The sequence below is a fragment of the Larus michahellis genome, chromosome 3 (genome assembly GCF_964199755.1).
Source record: "Larus michahellis chromosome 3, bLarMic1.1, whole genome shotgun sequence".
Lineage (NCBI taxonomy): Eukaryota > Metazoa > Chordata > Aves > Charadriiformes > Laridae > Larus > Larus michahellis.
Window position 1 is genome coordinate 123,764,200 of NC_133898.1, and position 13,943 is coordinate 123,778,142.

Here is a 13,943-nt window from a genome sequence, read left to right on the forward strand (position 1 = left end):
TATTGTCTTGTAGTTGTACGCAACACTGACATATAGTGCATTGTAATGCATTATTGAATAGTTGTCTGTTGTGTCTTCATTGCACGCTGTCAGCTGCATAATAAATAATTGATTGTGTTGCTCTTACTCCGCATTAAAGATATATGAGTATATAATACATGAAGAAAATGAAGCAGCAAGGCTGCCTGTGTTGAAAAGATCAACCGTTGCTGAAGTGCGCTGCGGTAGCAGGAACTAAGAGGTGACCACCACCACTATCCATTTCCCATTTCTATACTTTCAGTCAGTGATTGTTTGTCATGGCAACAAATGGCACATTCAAATCATTGCTGTTGCCTTTTTAAACAACAACAAAAAAATTGTGGTAAAGAGCTGATATGCTGCAGAGATGCAATGCCCAGTCTCTTCAACTATTACCCCTCTAGACTGAAAATTCCCTTAAAAAGATTAATCCTTTTTTTCTTAAGTGGCTGTAAACTCTCAGAAAAATACAGTCTAAGCCAGCAAATCCTTTTTTCCTCGTAAGGCTTTGTTTGTATTAAGCAGAGGAAACATTAGCAGGGAAAAACTGAGTTTGTGTTTACAGTGGTACTAAACCTCTGTTGTTGAACCTTTCCCTTGAAGAGCCATCCTTCCTTTCCCACTTCAGTTGCCAAGGTCCCTGCCCGGGGCACGGTAAGATGGCCCACTGTTCAAACATGGCGTAGGAAATGAAAGCATCCCTCAGCTCACGTTGAACACGCTTTCTTTATTTCCATTACAACAATCATCATTTCTGATTAAAACAATTTTCATCAGTAAAATTGACGGGATGACAAATTTGTCTGGAAAAGAGTATGCTTTGGAAGTCAAATCAAGGAAATCAGAGGTATACACAACTTACAGCATGTGTTTTTGGAAGGAAGCTCATGGCCAGGTATAACTACAGATTACTGGGAGCTATTGTTACAATGAAAAAGTGAAAAACGGTGAACTGTGTTTTGAGGTAATAATGAAATGGCAAATGAAGATGTAAGAGGTGTGAGCTATCTGGCTTATGCAGATCTGGATTCTGATGAAATGATCTGGAGAGCTGAGGCATGTTAGGTCCTCTAGGCATTTCCCTGGGAAGCAGAAACACAAGGCACCAACTGTATTTGCTGAGAAAAGTGTTGCCTAGATCTCTCCATGTAACACTAAGACGTACGGGAACTGTTCTTGTTCCTGATGGGAAACCATAAGTTTTTCAGGTGTGGTAGGCGGGAGACTCAGCCACGAGCTATGAGGGAATGCCATGGAATGTAGAGGAGTTGTCCTGCTTTACCGCAGTGTGTCAGAACTGAGTCCTGAAGTGAACTGATCTATTTTAATGTAAAGTGTGAATAACACCACTGAAATCAGTAGAGTTCTACTGGTGTAAACCAGCCTGGGATGTGATTTGTGACTTTAGGGATGTGTTTCTCCCACCACTCCTATGCGATGCTGTTGAACTCCTCTGCTTTGCTGTATCCTCCTCTATACACTGTGAAGGTGGCAATGTTGACACAAAGCCTTTTGTACTGTTTCTAGAAACTTCCCAATAATACATTTTTCAGACTAAAAGTGTTTATTAGTAATAGTTACAGGTTACAAAATGGGGGGAAAAATCAGAATTTCCAGCCTGTGTGAAAGTCTCCCAACAAACTATTGACATATTTTGACATTAGAAACAGTATATTTCAAGGAAAAAAAGAAACCGTTGAGATCAAAAACTCTTAACCCACAGCAACACTAACTGCAGTAAATGCTGCCTCTGAGAGTCCTAGGAACCAAACCGAATGACAAGTTTATAACAGCACAGATTTATTACAAGGCATAATCGGAAAGGTGATTGCATTAAAGGGCATCAAAATATAGTCCCTGTCCTGAGGAACCTCTGGTCTACATAACATGAAACGGGATAGTGTCCTGGAAACACCTTCTGAATATCTGCCCCTCTTTCTGTTGCCAACGTAAGTTCAGAAAGTAGCTATCTCCAAGTGTATCTATTGCCTTTATGTTCTGTAGGTAACTACAAATTGAAAAATAAGGTAATGGAATACTTTGCAGGTGAATGTTGCTGTTTTTTTGAAAGTCACCTATTCAATTTATCCCCTTAATACTTGAGAGGTAAGTGAATCCCATCGTACAGGATAAAAGGAGAGCAACTAGTGAAATCAAGGGATTTGTCCTGGATTAGGGTCTTTGTCTTCTGATTCCCAGAATGTGTCAACACTGCAAAGACAAGTAATTCAGTAAACACTGGAGCCAGTGAAGCCTGGGATGTAGTTTGGTCTACTTCATTTAGGTATGGATGGATGAGTTAACACCTCCTCACTAGGGCCCTACAGAAAGCTGGTGGTCTAGCATTTAAAATTAATGTTGTTAACTTTTTAACTTCTGTAAGTTAGTTGTTGACTGAGAATGGTAAACAATTCCAGTAGGCAATTGCAATCCTAACAACTAAATCTAGGTGGGATGAATCATTCTTGGAGATACCTCTTGTTCTCCCTTAACTGTAGAAGAGGCCTAGATGACAGGTTGAGACGCAGTTTCTACTTCTGAGATGGCTACCATTAGCAGTGGCAATTTACACATAAATTTTCTAGTTTCAGGCATGTAAACTTGACAGCTATCTATGGAGGGCCTTCGGTGTTCTCTCTCTTCATCCATCTTTTGTGTAGATAATGGTTTGGGTGTGGCTTGGGGCATGGGTTTGTTGGGACCATAGTTGTAAATTAGGTGTCCGAAAAGCTGGGCTGGCTCTGTGGATTTGTGTTACGTGGTTGGTTGAATTCCCAGCTGAATCATTCTCAGATGAAGGAATCCTCTGGTAAAAAGGTAATTAGGCTGTGTTCCAGCTGCAGCATTCGTGTCTTTCCCTTCCTGACCTCTCCTCAGTAATACGGCTTCTCTGATAGCAAAGAAAGATTGGGCCTTTCTCTTGGTAGAAGCACTTACAGGATCTTCCTCCTGCACAGATTTCATTACGTGCATAGCACCTTGAGGTCAGTATGAACCCTACTCCTCTGTCAAACTTGGTTGAAATTGGCTAAAAGATTCAAAAGTTGTTAGGCAAGTACAGAGAGTGTCGTTAGCCCTCTCCCCTTAGGAAACAGACTTAAATGACTTGATCTTAGCTGAGCCTGACTGACCTCGGTTACTTAATTCATGTTAAAAGAGTAGTGCAGACACACCTATGTTTTAATGAGAAACAGTAGCTTGGCTTAAACATAGACTGAAGGTTTGATTTCACTGCTGTTTTAGCCCAAATGATGTATTTTTAGCAGTTTAGATGGGTCCCTAGTCATGGGTGTTAACAAAATGACTTGTCTGCTCTTTGATCTTCAGCTTCAATGATTCAGCAGGACCCATGGTCTGAAACTTCTCCTTTTCTACAGCCACCTAACCTTGAAAACTTAGATATTAATTAGGACATCTTGTAGATCAGAATGTTTTAAAATCCGCACAGTATTCTGATAACTGAGTTTGTACAATTAATTATTTTAATACAACGATTGTTACCTTTTAGACTCAAGTGTAAGGTTATTATAACAAGTAAGCATATAGGCATCTACATGTCAAAACTCTTACTGATTGTTCTGACTTTGCAAAACAATGTCGTCGTTCCGTTCCAGATTGTGGGGTCTTTGCTCCTTGTTGCTAGCTAGATAAATAAAGGTGCTAGCAGGCCGAAGATGGGCATCCGTCCTCGTTGAAGAATATTCACCATATCAATTTTTTCACAAAAAGAAAATCAATTGATGCATTAGCAAGAGAGAAAATAAAACATTATGCTGGTTTAGCTCCCAGGAGCCTGAATAGTCAACTCTAACTTTCAGAAATAGAGATAAAAAAGATCTAAAGTTCAGATCTAAATCCGGATCGGAACTTCTCCAGGGCACATGGGGACTCTGACTCATTTCTAAACTGGATGTGCGTTTAAAGGGCAGTCATATAAAAATGGACCCTCCTGCCAGAGCTTCGGCGAATATGGACACATCCGACTCTTTGAACCCCAGTTTGTCCTCCAAAAGCAGTCGGGGGGGGTGATGACAGAGGAGGTTACATTTTGGAATTCATCACCTGATGAATTTTCAGCCGTTGCTGAAAATCGGGTATTGCTGTAAACATAGGAGGAACAGCCTGGTTTCTTCTACAAGGATTTTTTCCTATAGGCTTTCGATGGTGAAACGAGAGTCAGTTTTTATATGATATATATATATATTAGACTAGCAAGCTCACGGGCACATAGAAACATGATTTTTAAGTGGGAAACATTGTCCAGTAGCTGTTGTCAGGATCTCTGAAGAGTTAATTCTGGTTCTGCCGCCAGTTTGATGTGTGGCATTTAGTGTACCATCAGACATTTAAGCTAAGTATTTTAATAGGATTTAGTTACAAAATGAAGTAAAAACGTATGGAAGTGTTGTGGAACTTTGCATCTCAATCTGAACTTCCAGACTGAGGCTATTTTACAATAAATATCTTCTACTACCTCCTTGGGCTGCTATGAAGAATAATTAATGTTTGCATACTGCTTTGAACATGCAAAATGTAATGACAGTACTAAGTTTTAATATTAAACCTATTAAATATTGGGATTCTGTACTAGTCTCCTTCCATTTCATAGAATCGTAAGGTTTTATGATGTGTTTAAAAATAAAATTGCTGTGAGGAAAGACTGCCATTTAAATTTAAGATCAAATACTTCAAAAAAAGGATTATATGATATGCCTGAGAGTTCCCCCTGAGCTGCTTCTCCCTGCCTGCCCTCCTCCACACGCGGGCTGGTTTTCCACTTTACAAACGAACCCGTGTTTGTCTGTAACTAGAAAGCCTTGTGCAGGCGGCTGGTGCGACTTCCCAGCCTGCGAGGAGCGGGTCTGGGGATTTCACTGAGCCGATATATTCCATAATGCGTGTATATACTTGCCTCAGAGCATACATGAAATACTTCACTATTACACTGTGAAAAACTTCAGGAATATTGCAAGCGCTAATGGCGAAGGTTATGAAACATACCTTGTGGGCAGGTTATTCCATAATTTTCCTCCTAAGTCCTTATACACACACACACAAGCGTCTCTGAAGTACCGACTTTGACAAATGTTGGACTTGGTCAACAGCTAATTTGCCGTAATACAGCATTTGGTTTTAATATTGATGTAAAATATCTAGGCACGGAACCCCACTGGACCAGTCAAATACTGAGTGCTCACTACTGCAAGTCCAGAATGCCATCACCGCCGATTTAGCTACTAAGGAATTTGGAGACATCTATGTCTGAGCTAGTTGTCTGGACTTCCCCTATATTCATTGCAAAGAAATAGGCGCTGCTAGGACGCAATTCATTATGTCCCCATGTAGATCCCTAGATTTGGTTAGATGAATTGCCCCCTGAAAGTGCATTTTTTCTCTGACTTGATTATAGAGGGAAGCAGAGTAATTAGCTCAAAAGTAGCTGGCTACATCTTAGAAACATAAAGGCTTAGAAACAAACCTTTTAGACCCTTTTAGTCTTTGTTTTTCATTCTGGCACATCTCTTGATATTTACCTTTGTTTCATAACACAGACTTTTTAAGCAAGCAAAATATGCATTTTTTTTGTTGTTGTTTGGACAATAACTGGTGGTTTTCACTGAAAAATAAAACTTGTGCATCAAGCTGGTCTATTAATATAACTGTTTTAATGAAAAGAAACTAGTAAGGCTGTATTTTTCATATTGGATCATAAAGGCAGTATTTTCTGAGAGCACTGTGCTTGATAATGTTCTTCTCAACCAGAAGCTTTCTCAGATATTTGCTTATTAATTAACTTTTCTTGGTACAGCATCTTGCACAGGAGAGTCATAATATATGCCCAGAGCACTGGCATTACAGCATTAAAAAGAAAGGATTTATTCTAATATATAAATATCAGCCCAACCTTGCAATATCCAGAGTACAGCATTTTGAAAGAGCAATTACCAGGTACTTTTAAGTTGAAAGCTACATAATTATCCCCCGTTTGAAAAAAGAATGCGAATACTTAATCGGGCAGCGCCCCGGGAAGGTTTAGCCATTTGCTGTAGAATCTGAGCTTGTGTTCGTAATATATGGCTTGAAACAGCGTTGTGCCCATCAAAAGGAATGAGTGAGGTGTTCTGGGACTGTCTCTTGTGGCTGAATGAAAATATAAAGAACGAGGGTAGTACAGTATTCATATAAATGTCCTCGCTATTTTCATATTTTTGAATGCAGAGTCTTTTCTGTTCTTTCCGTACGAGGAGGAGACACACGCAGGTGTAACGTTGTGTAGAAGTTGCCTGTGCGTGCTGCGGAATGGCCACATTCATGTAGCGCACGTTACTCTAGTACTGCGGAGTAAATCAAGGAGGGAAAGTAAACAGTCCAAGGTACAAATATTCCTTCTAGGTATTCTGGTGTAAATTTGCGGGAACAAGTCAGAGGAACTGCTCTGTACTTGCAGGCATTAAACTGGCAGCAAATGTGGCTCAAGAGTTCCCAAACCTGAATCTACATCCCCACCTGGAAAGCTCCTGTTGCCTGAGCTTTGGGCCACACATAGGAACAACCCCCTGTTTACCCAACACGTGCTCCGCAAGGGCTATTCCCTTTACTTAGTTATGCTGTTAAAAAAATACCTTAAAATAAATGGTAGGTATTTAATGAGAAGTAAACCCAGAGAAATTTATGACAAATTTGGTTTCTTGGCCTGTAGGCTTGTTTTAGGGAGCTTTTTTGTGTTTAGGAGCAGGCCTGGATCAGGCACCTGCGTTGGGATTCTCTCTTCTGCTGCTTCCCGCTCGTTCCTTGCCTTGGAGCTGGGAAGCGCCACTGCGCGAGCAACAGCTCTTCTGTATGTCTGTGCAACGTTTGGTACGGTATGAGTTATAACCTATTGCATTAAGAATAATAAGATAAATAGATTTCCATTTTCGAGCCTAAATTACTAGAAGGCAAAAGTAACAATAGGGTACCCCTGTGTTTGACTCTCCCGCCTTACCCGTTTTGGATGAGGCTTCAAAGTGAAAATGGAAATGAGCAGCTGATGTGACCAAGGCATTAATTTTTCACTCCTTCCCTCCCCTCCAGCACTTAAATTTAGACGTAGCTCAGATTGAAACTGTGTGTCTTGTTTTGGCAGGAATGTTACAGAACGGAAAGAAGTTTGATTCCTCCAGAGACAGAAACAAGCCTTTCAGGTTCAAGATTGGCAGGCAAGAAGTCATTAAAGGATTCGAAGAAGGTGTTACACAGGTAACAAGAAATGATTCTGGCGGAAGTTCAAGCCAGCTGAAGGGTGTGTGGGCACAGCAATGTCCGGTGCAATGGTGACAGGACCAAGTGGAAATCATAATGTAGGATACGGAGTGATTTTCTGAAGGCACAGTCCGTTCAAGCACAGCATTTGCTGTACCTCTCCTCCCTCCATCCAGGGACATCCCCTACCCATGAGGCTTTCCACGTGGTATGCATTTGGGAGGGGAGAGGTGATGTCCCCTCCCCTGGTGCCAATGTGCCACATAAGCCCGGTCCCTTTCCCACAGGCAGCTCCACGAATAGACAACAGTGGCCTCTCAAATGTTCCAGGTGGCAGCGTTTTGTGGAGCAGCCTCTGTTCAGCTACTCCATAAAAGCCCAAGCTGCCTCGTTTGATGACATCCATGACTGAGCTACAGGTTTTGACCCTTACTGAATAAGGTACCAAACTACACTGTTAAATTTTTATGGCTTCAGGCTCCCAGCTACAAAACTTAACATTCACTGACCAACCCTATGCTGAGAAAAAGGAAACTGCCCTCCCATTAATTTAAGTGCCAACACAGTAAAAACCTAAAAGAGCCACACGCTTCAATTCATTGCCAACTCCTGCTTCTTGTCAGACTTTGCAGTGTTGTGAGGGCCCGCTACGTGAAGAGTGTGATCAGGCTGCTCGAGCGCAAGAATGAATGAGATCAGGGTGCAAAGTCCTTGTGACTCCCTGTTTCGGAGTCCTAGAGCTCAGTGCAGGAGGAAACTGCTCAAATATTATTACAGGAACAACTGTAATAGGAACAACTTCTGCTTAAATATAGAGAAGGGAAGAACGCAAAATCATAGAATCATAGAATGGTTCAGGTTGGAAGGGACCTTAAAGATCATCCAGTTCCAACCCCCCTGCCATGGGCAGGGACACCTCCCACTAGACCAGGCTGCTCCAAGCCCCATCCAGCCTGGCCTTGGACACCTCCAGGGATGGGGCATCCACAGCCTCTCTGGGCAACCTGAGTGGATTGAGAAACAATCCACTGAGGAATGATGCAACCATGCTTTTCCAGAGAGGGATGAAAGAGAAAATGGTTTCCAGCCCCATGGAGAAAGCAATGCAAGCATTCCCTTCTCTCCAGCCAGAGAAGCAGCGCATTTGAGGAATCCTAGACTCTGAAAAATACCCACCTTCCTCTCAAGGATTTGCGTTGGACTCTGTATTATTTGCTTTGCAGTAAGGCTGAAGAGGAGCTCGGGGCCCCAATGTGCCGTAGAAACCAGAAGCCAGTGCAGATAAAGCAGTGGCAACAAGGGCTGGGTGAATCAGTTTGTCCCTCACTTGACTGCTCCCGCTCCCTGACTCCTGTCCCTTCATTAATAAGTGGCTGAAAGCTGTTGCAGAAATCGGCGTGGCAACACGCTGCCCTCCTGCTCCTCCTAGTGGATCGCTGCCTGAAGTCCAGCTTGTGGCTGTCTCCTTCCACCCCAGGCTTTTGAGAGGGCTGGGGAGTGGGATTGACACAGAGCACTTGGGAAAAGCCGGTTCGCTGTGTCTAGCATGCAGAGCTTTCAAACCTTGGTTTAATGACTGTCAGGTGTCAGCAGCGGCTGCATTTCTTTGCTCAGCTTCTCACAGTTCCAGGTTGGCCCATGCCTAAAAGCCGTGCGTGACGTACCAGCTCTCTGGCTTGCAGGGACCCGCCGGAGCAGGAGCCAGCCTGCCCCACGCAAACCCCTGCAGGGACCAGGGGACGTCATCTTCTCCTACACCCTTAGCCTCATGGTACAAACACTCCCAGAACGTAGGAAAGGTCATATTCACATTTTTCTTCTACCTGAAGTGATCAAAGCTCTAGCTTTGGCATATTTTATGGCACCTGAGAAAAATTCAACAGGAGATACTGCGTAATCGGTAGTCCCGTGATGTGTCTGATCTTGGGAGAGAGGTCTGAGTTAAAATCACTTCTTCAAATCAGGGGCTGTTTCTTGGCCAATGAATATTCAGCCACCAGCGTGTGGTGAAGAGCAGTTTGAGAGTGCTCCACCCCAAAAATACTCTGTTCGAAGAGCGGGGATTTGAATCTTGATACCCCAAAACTCAATGAGCGCTGTTACCTCCAGAGCTAGTCTGGAGTGAGAGAAATCAGCATTCTGGTCCACCCCAGAGGCAAGGGCTCTCTGCTGGAATAAGCAGCACCTGAGGTGAGACGTCTGCCCTCGGGCTTGGGCTGAGTTTAGGCAAATTAAGTACCTCTGTTTTTAAGTGGGATTGCATCAGTGTTTGCTTTGCACCTGCTCAACAGCAGAAAGTTGGGTGCCTACAGCATTAATGTTTGAGCAATGGTTTTGAAGTCGTCCCTGGTGCTGGCTGAAGAAGGGAGAATGTTGCTGAATGCTTTTCAGGAGCTGAGCCCCAGTGCATTTCGGCACTGGTCTCTCACGAACACAAAGCTCTGTCCCTATCTCTTACTGAGAGCCTTTTCCTAACTCCCGTTGATGGTGTTACAAGTACCCTGCGCTCCGCAGAAGGCACGCACACCTCCTACAGCTGGCTGCAGCGCAGGCAGGGTGGACCAGACAACGCGTTAAAAAGCCTTTGTGTGACTCCCAGACTGGCTCTGGCGACTTAAAGAACTGTGAGAAGCCAGAGGAGTCAGACCGACGCCTGAGCTCTTTGTGGCAGCTTCAGCTGTCTTCAAGAGCTGAAAGTTTACCCTAATAGTTCCAACTCTCCTTCTTTAAATCTGTCGCGTAGTGATTTGTTCTTTGTTTTCCTCCTACTACCGTTTGGTTTTTTTGTCTTCCTTTTCCTTTCTCCAACATCCAAAACCCAGATGAGCTTAGGACAAAGAGCAAAGCTGACCTGCACACCTGAGATGGCCTATGGAGCCACAGGCCACCCTGGGGTCATCCCTCCCAACGCTACCCTCCTCTTTGACGTGGAGCTTCTCAGGTTAGAGTGAATCTTCTCCAGGAGACATCTGTTAATAACCATCCGTTCCTTCTCGCCTTGTCAGCAGCGGGAGAAATCTTCACTGGAATCCCAATCTTCCCTGCTCACGCTGTCCTGTCAATAGCGCCTGCCATGCGGTTTCTTTCTTACGCCTTCCTTCTCTTTTTTAACTTTGTGGTGTCCGTATTTGCCTTTTATTAGAAGCTTTGCTTTGGGAAAAATATCTACCGTTGTAACATTTTCAAGTTGTACATTTTATTTAATTTGCATGTAAGAAGAATTCACAGTGACGATTGAAAATATATATAAATATAAATACATATATATATTCCTTATTGAAAAACCACTGCCTTACTGTACACTTAAACCAAGAAAAAAAAAAAAAACAAACACAAAAGGTGCTCAAAAAAAAATAAAAATCCAATGTACGCCTTGTACATGAACGGGCATTAGCCAACCAGAGTTACCTGCGCTGCCACTTTCCTCAACTTGTACGTTCTGCTTGCTGCTGTTTTAAAAAATACTGTCTCATTTAAGAATTAAAAGTATATATATAAAACAATAAAATCTTGATACTTTACAGTTTCCGTTCCCTGTTTTTCTGCTTTCCTCTGGCCACTGGAATTCTCTTTGGTGCCCAAGAAGTTCTTCAAACAATCATCAACCCATTTTTTTGGTTAATTATTTGTCTTCTTATATGCAATACACATAATATATAATATGCGTAGCATCATAGGCTAAAGAAGAGCAGAATTTTGCGCATCCACCTCACAAAACAGTCTGGACTGTGGGATGATGTGGCCACGAACACACCGGGGTTTTTTTAGGCTGCGTTTCCTGACGCTGTTCACAAAGCCTGCAAACGTCCTTTGTGCACTGGGCTCCTGGCACTCCAGACCGAGCGATATTTATTTCATCTGATGGTTATAGGAATTCGCGAAATGCTGGTTCCTCCCCTGGAGACAGAGAGATGCGTAGACTGTCGTTTACCTAGTTTTAGCAGCAGGACCTGAGCAGCGAAGCCGCCTCTGTGCTGCTGTTTTCCTTTGCCTAAATTTGATTGCTCGGATTTTGGCTCGCTTTTGCCCTTTGCTGCAGAAAAAAAGAGCATCATTGGGTCACGATGTTATTTTTCTTTGACTATAAACTATTTGCATAGTTTTCAACTAATGAATTTTTTTTTGATGACAGTATTTCAAACAGTTGTTATTTTTTTGTGTGAGTAGGAGAGCACAGCCAGCAGGAGCAGACAGACCACAAAGCTGTGGAGGTGTCTCCAGGTGACACCTCCTGGAGAGGAGAGAGAAAAGGAGCCCAGACAAGCAAGACGGGCAATCGGGCCAGTGACTACAGCTCGCCCTCCTCTTTCTCTAGATGTTCATTTTACCCACAGAGCTGCATTTGAGGTTGTTAATTAATAAGCCCATAAACCCCATCTCTTACAGACTGTTACTCACCAAGGGCTGGGGGGGAGTAAATTTTTTTCTTGCTCCCTTCTCCATAACGAAACAAAAGGCCTTTCAGGACCATTTTTGGTGGAAATCTAGGCTCGCTGCAGCAGCTAGGTTACGCATCCACATTGCACTAATAGTTCTTTTATTTTGGACAGGCTAATTTCCTGATAGCAAATGGGAAATTCGGCCTGCCAGGGCTTGATAACTCAAATTCTTTGTAAAGGTCTTGGTGTCCTCGGCCACTGCCCTGGCCCGTGTCACTGGGCTGGATTTGAGCACTGAGTCACTGATGGCAGGCTGCGTTGCAGCAGTTGCAGGTGTGAGCTGCTGTGGGTGCCTGGGTTAATGTCACATAGCCCTGTCCCACCCCTCACACGCAGGTCGACACAGCACACTGGTCTGAAGCTGCTCCCGCCCATGGCCCAGTTTAAGTTAGTTGCTCATTAAAAAAAAAAGAAAAGAAAGAAAAACATAAAATATTTGGTTTGGGACTTTTCCTGACTGCCAGGAAAGCGACCAGCGCTGTGGACTGACGCAGCGTAGCTGGAGCGGCCGCACATCCCCTCCATCATCTCTGGGCCCTGCTGTTGGCTGTTGCCGTGCCCAGAGCAATAGGCAGGACATCGCTCTGCCCTTCCGCTGCTGCCGGTGTCTCCGCGGGGACAAACACCTTCCCACGGGGCTGCAAGAGCTGATCGTGCTCACTCTTGTCGCCTCTGTCTGCTCTGCACCTCCCTTTGCCCTCAGCAGCACAGCCCCGCCATCACCGAGTCTGTAAAATCCTTATTACAGCTGGTTGACGAAGCTCTCGCTCTCTCTCATCGCCCTTTCTCTGCAGAGACCTTTGTTGGAAGCAGTGGTTATTACATTTTTCATGCCAATTTCATTTGAAAAAAAAAAAAAATCTGAAAGGAAAACTAATTGTGCTTTGTGATACTTAGGGAAATTAAGTCTTCAAGGAAATGCAATCTTCAGCTCTTTATTTGACTGCAAATGCGTTAATTTATTTAATTGTATCATCGATCAACACAGTACATATAATTATTACCACTATATAATGGATTGGAAAAAATTTACCATCATTGCCTGTGTAATCAGATATGCTCTTGTTACTAATTTCTAAGCAGCATCAATGGAAAAAAAAAAAAATGACCTTCCAGGCTTAATTTCATGCCCTACTTCCTGAAAAATTAAATGGGAAGTGAGCACACACAAAAACCAGCACAGATGCAGAGTACGAGGCTGGTAACATCTGCCTTATTTGCTGCCCCCTCTGCCATTCATACACCCGAACTCATTTCCCTGTCCTTTGATATTACATTTCAAACAAAATCTTGAGCAGACCTCATCAAAACAATCCTCCGGGCATTCGATTTCCATTCCCTCTGTCGTGCAGGTACAAATTATTATTTCATTTTACATGTGCAGGGACATTGAAAGCCCTTAACAGGCACTAGAAGAAGTAGTATGAAATGGAATATTTAATGAAAGGCAGCAGCTGAGCTCTCAGAGAAATCAAAAGCTGCTGATCTTGAGGATTCAATGAAGGAATTTTTATTAATCTTATTACCCTAAAGAATTGCTTTTTATATGTGTTTTTCAAACAGCATCGAATCCTCATCAAAACAGACACTGCAGTGCAAGCACCGTGCTCTCCGCTGTTGACAGAAGCAATGCGATATTTGCATACGATTTTAAACAAGGCTGGCAGCACGTGGCACCATTAGCAGTACCGTGGTAGTTTATTATCACTATTATTCTTTATTACAAGCATAAATCCAGCCCGGTAACAAGCACCTCCAGTTCCTGTTACAGGGAGGGGGCTTTTAAGCGCCCAGCAACTGCTCCAAGTGGCCGCAGTTATCCTCGTGTTCGGCACATGTATACGTGGCATAAATATACAAGGAATATATATGGGAGGGGGGGAGTTTGTAACCTTTAAAAAGCTATGGATGCTCACAGAGAAGTAAGCCCTCCAGTAGGATTCCGTTACTTTAAACATTTTTAAGGCAAGCTCATTTTTGCCTGAGAAACTTTGGTTTGTATTAATCTGATGGGCAAGACCTGAAGCCCAAGCCGGCCTCGGAGCAGTAACTGCTCACCAAGGAACGACGACAGCCCATCCCAGCCCCCCTGTATTTAATGTCTGTGCATCACAGCTGCATCCGACAGCTGGGCACGAGCACCCACGGCTGGGCACCCTTCCGCAGGGTGCTGAACCCCTCAACATTCCCACACACCCGGGGACGGACGCTCTACAGATTCTCACCTGCATCACAGACGTG

General features: G+C 43.5%; 1 protein-coding gene across 2 annotated transcripts in view; it reads left to right on the forward strand.

Annotated features, from left to right (window-relative positions):
* FKBP1B (FKBP prolyl isomerase 1B) overlaps positions 1-10,786 on the forward strand; it is a 46,366-nt gene extending 35,580 nt beyond the window's left edge. The window contains exons 3-4 of one of the 2 annotated variants that reach the window (XM_074581982.1): positions 7,148-7,260; positions 10,086-10,786. In XM_074581982.1, coding sequence (XP_074438083.1) covers positions 7,148-7,260; positions 10,086-10,214 — 242 coding nt within the window. In that variant the 3' untranslated portion in view covers positions 10,215-10,786. The remainder of the gene's footprint in view (positions 1-7,147; positions 7,261-10,085) is intronic. The other variant, XM_074581983.1, reaches the window with a different exon arrangement.
* Positions 10,787-13,943: the final 3,157 nt, after the last annotated feature.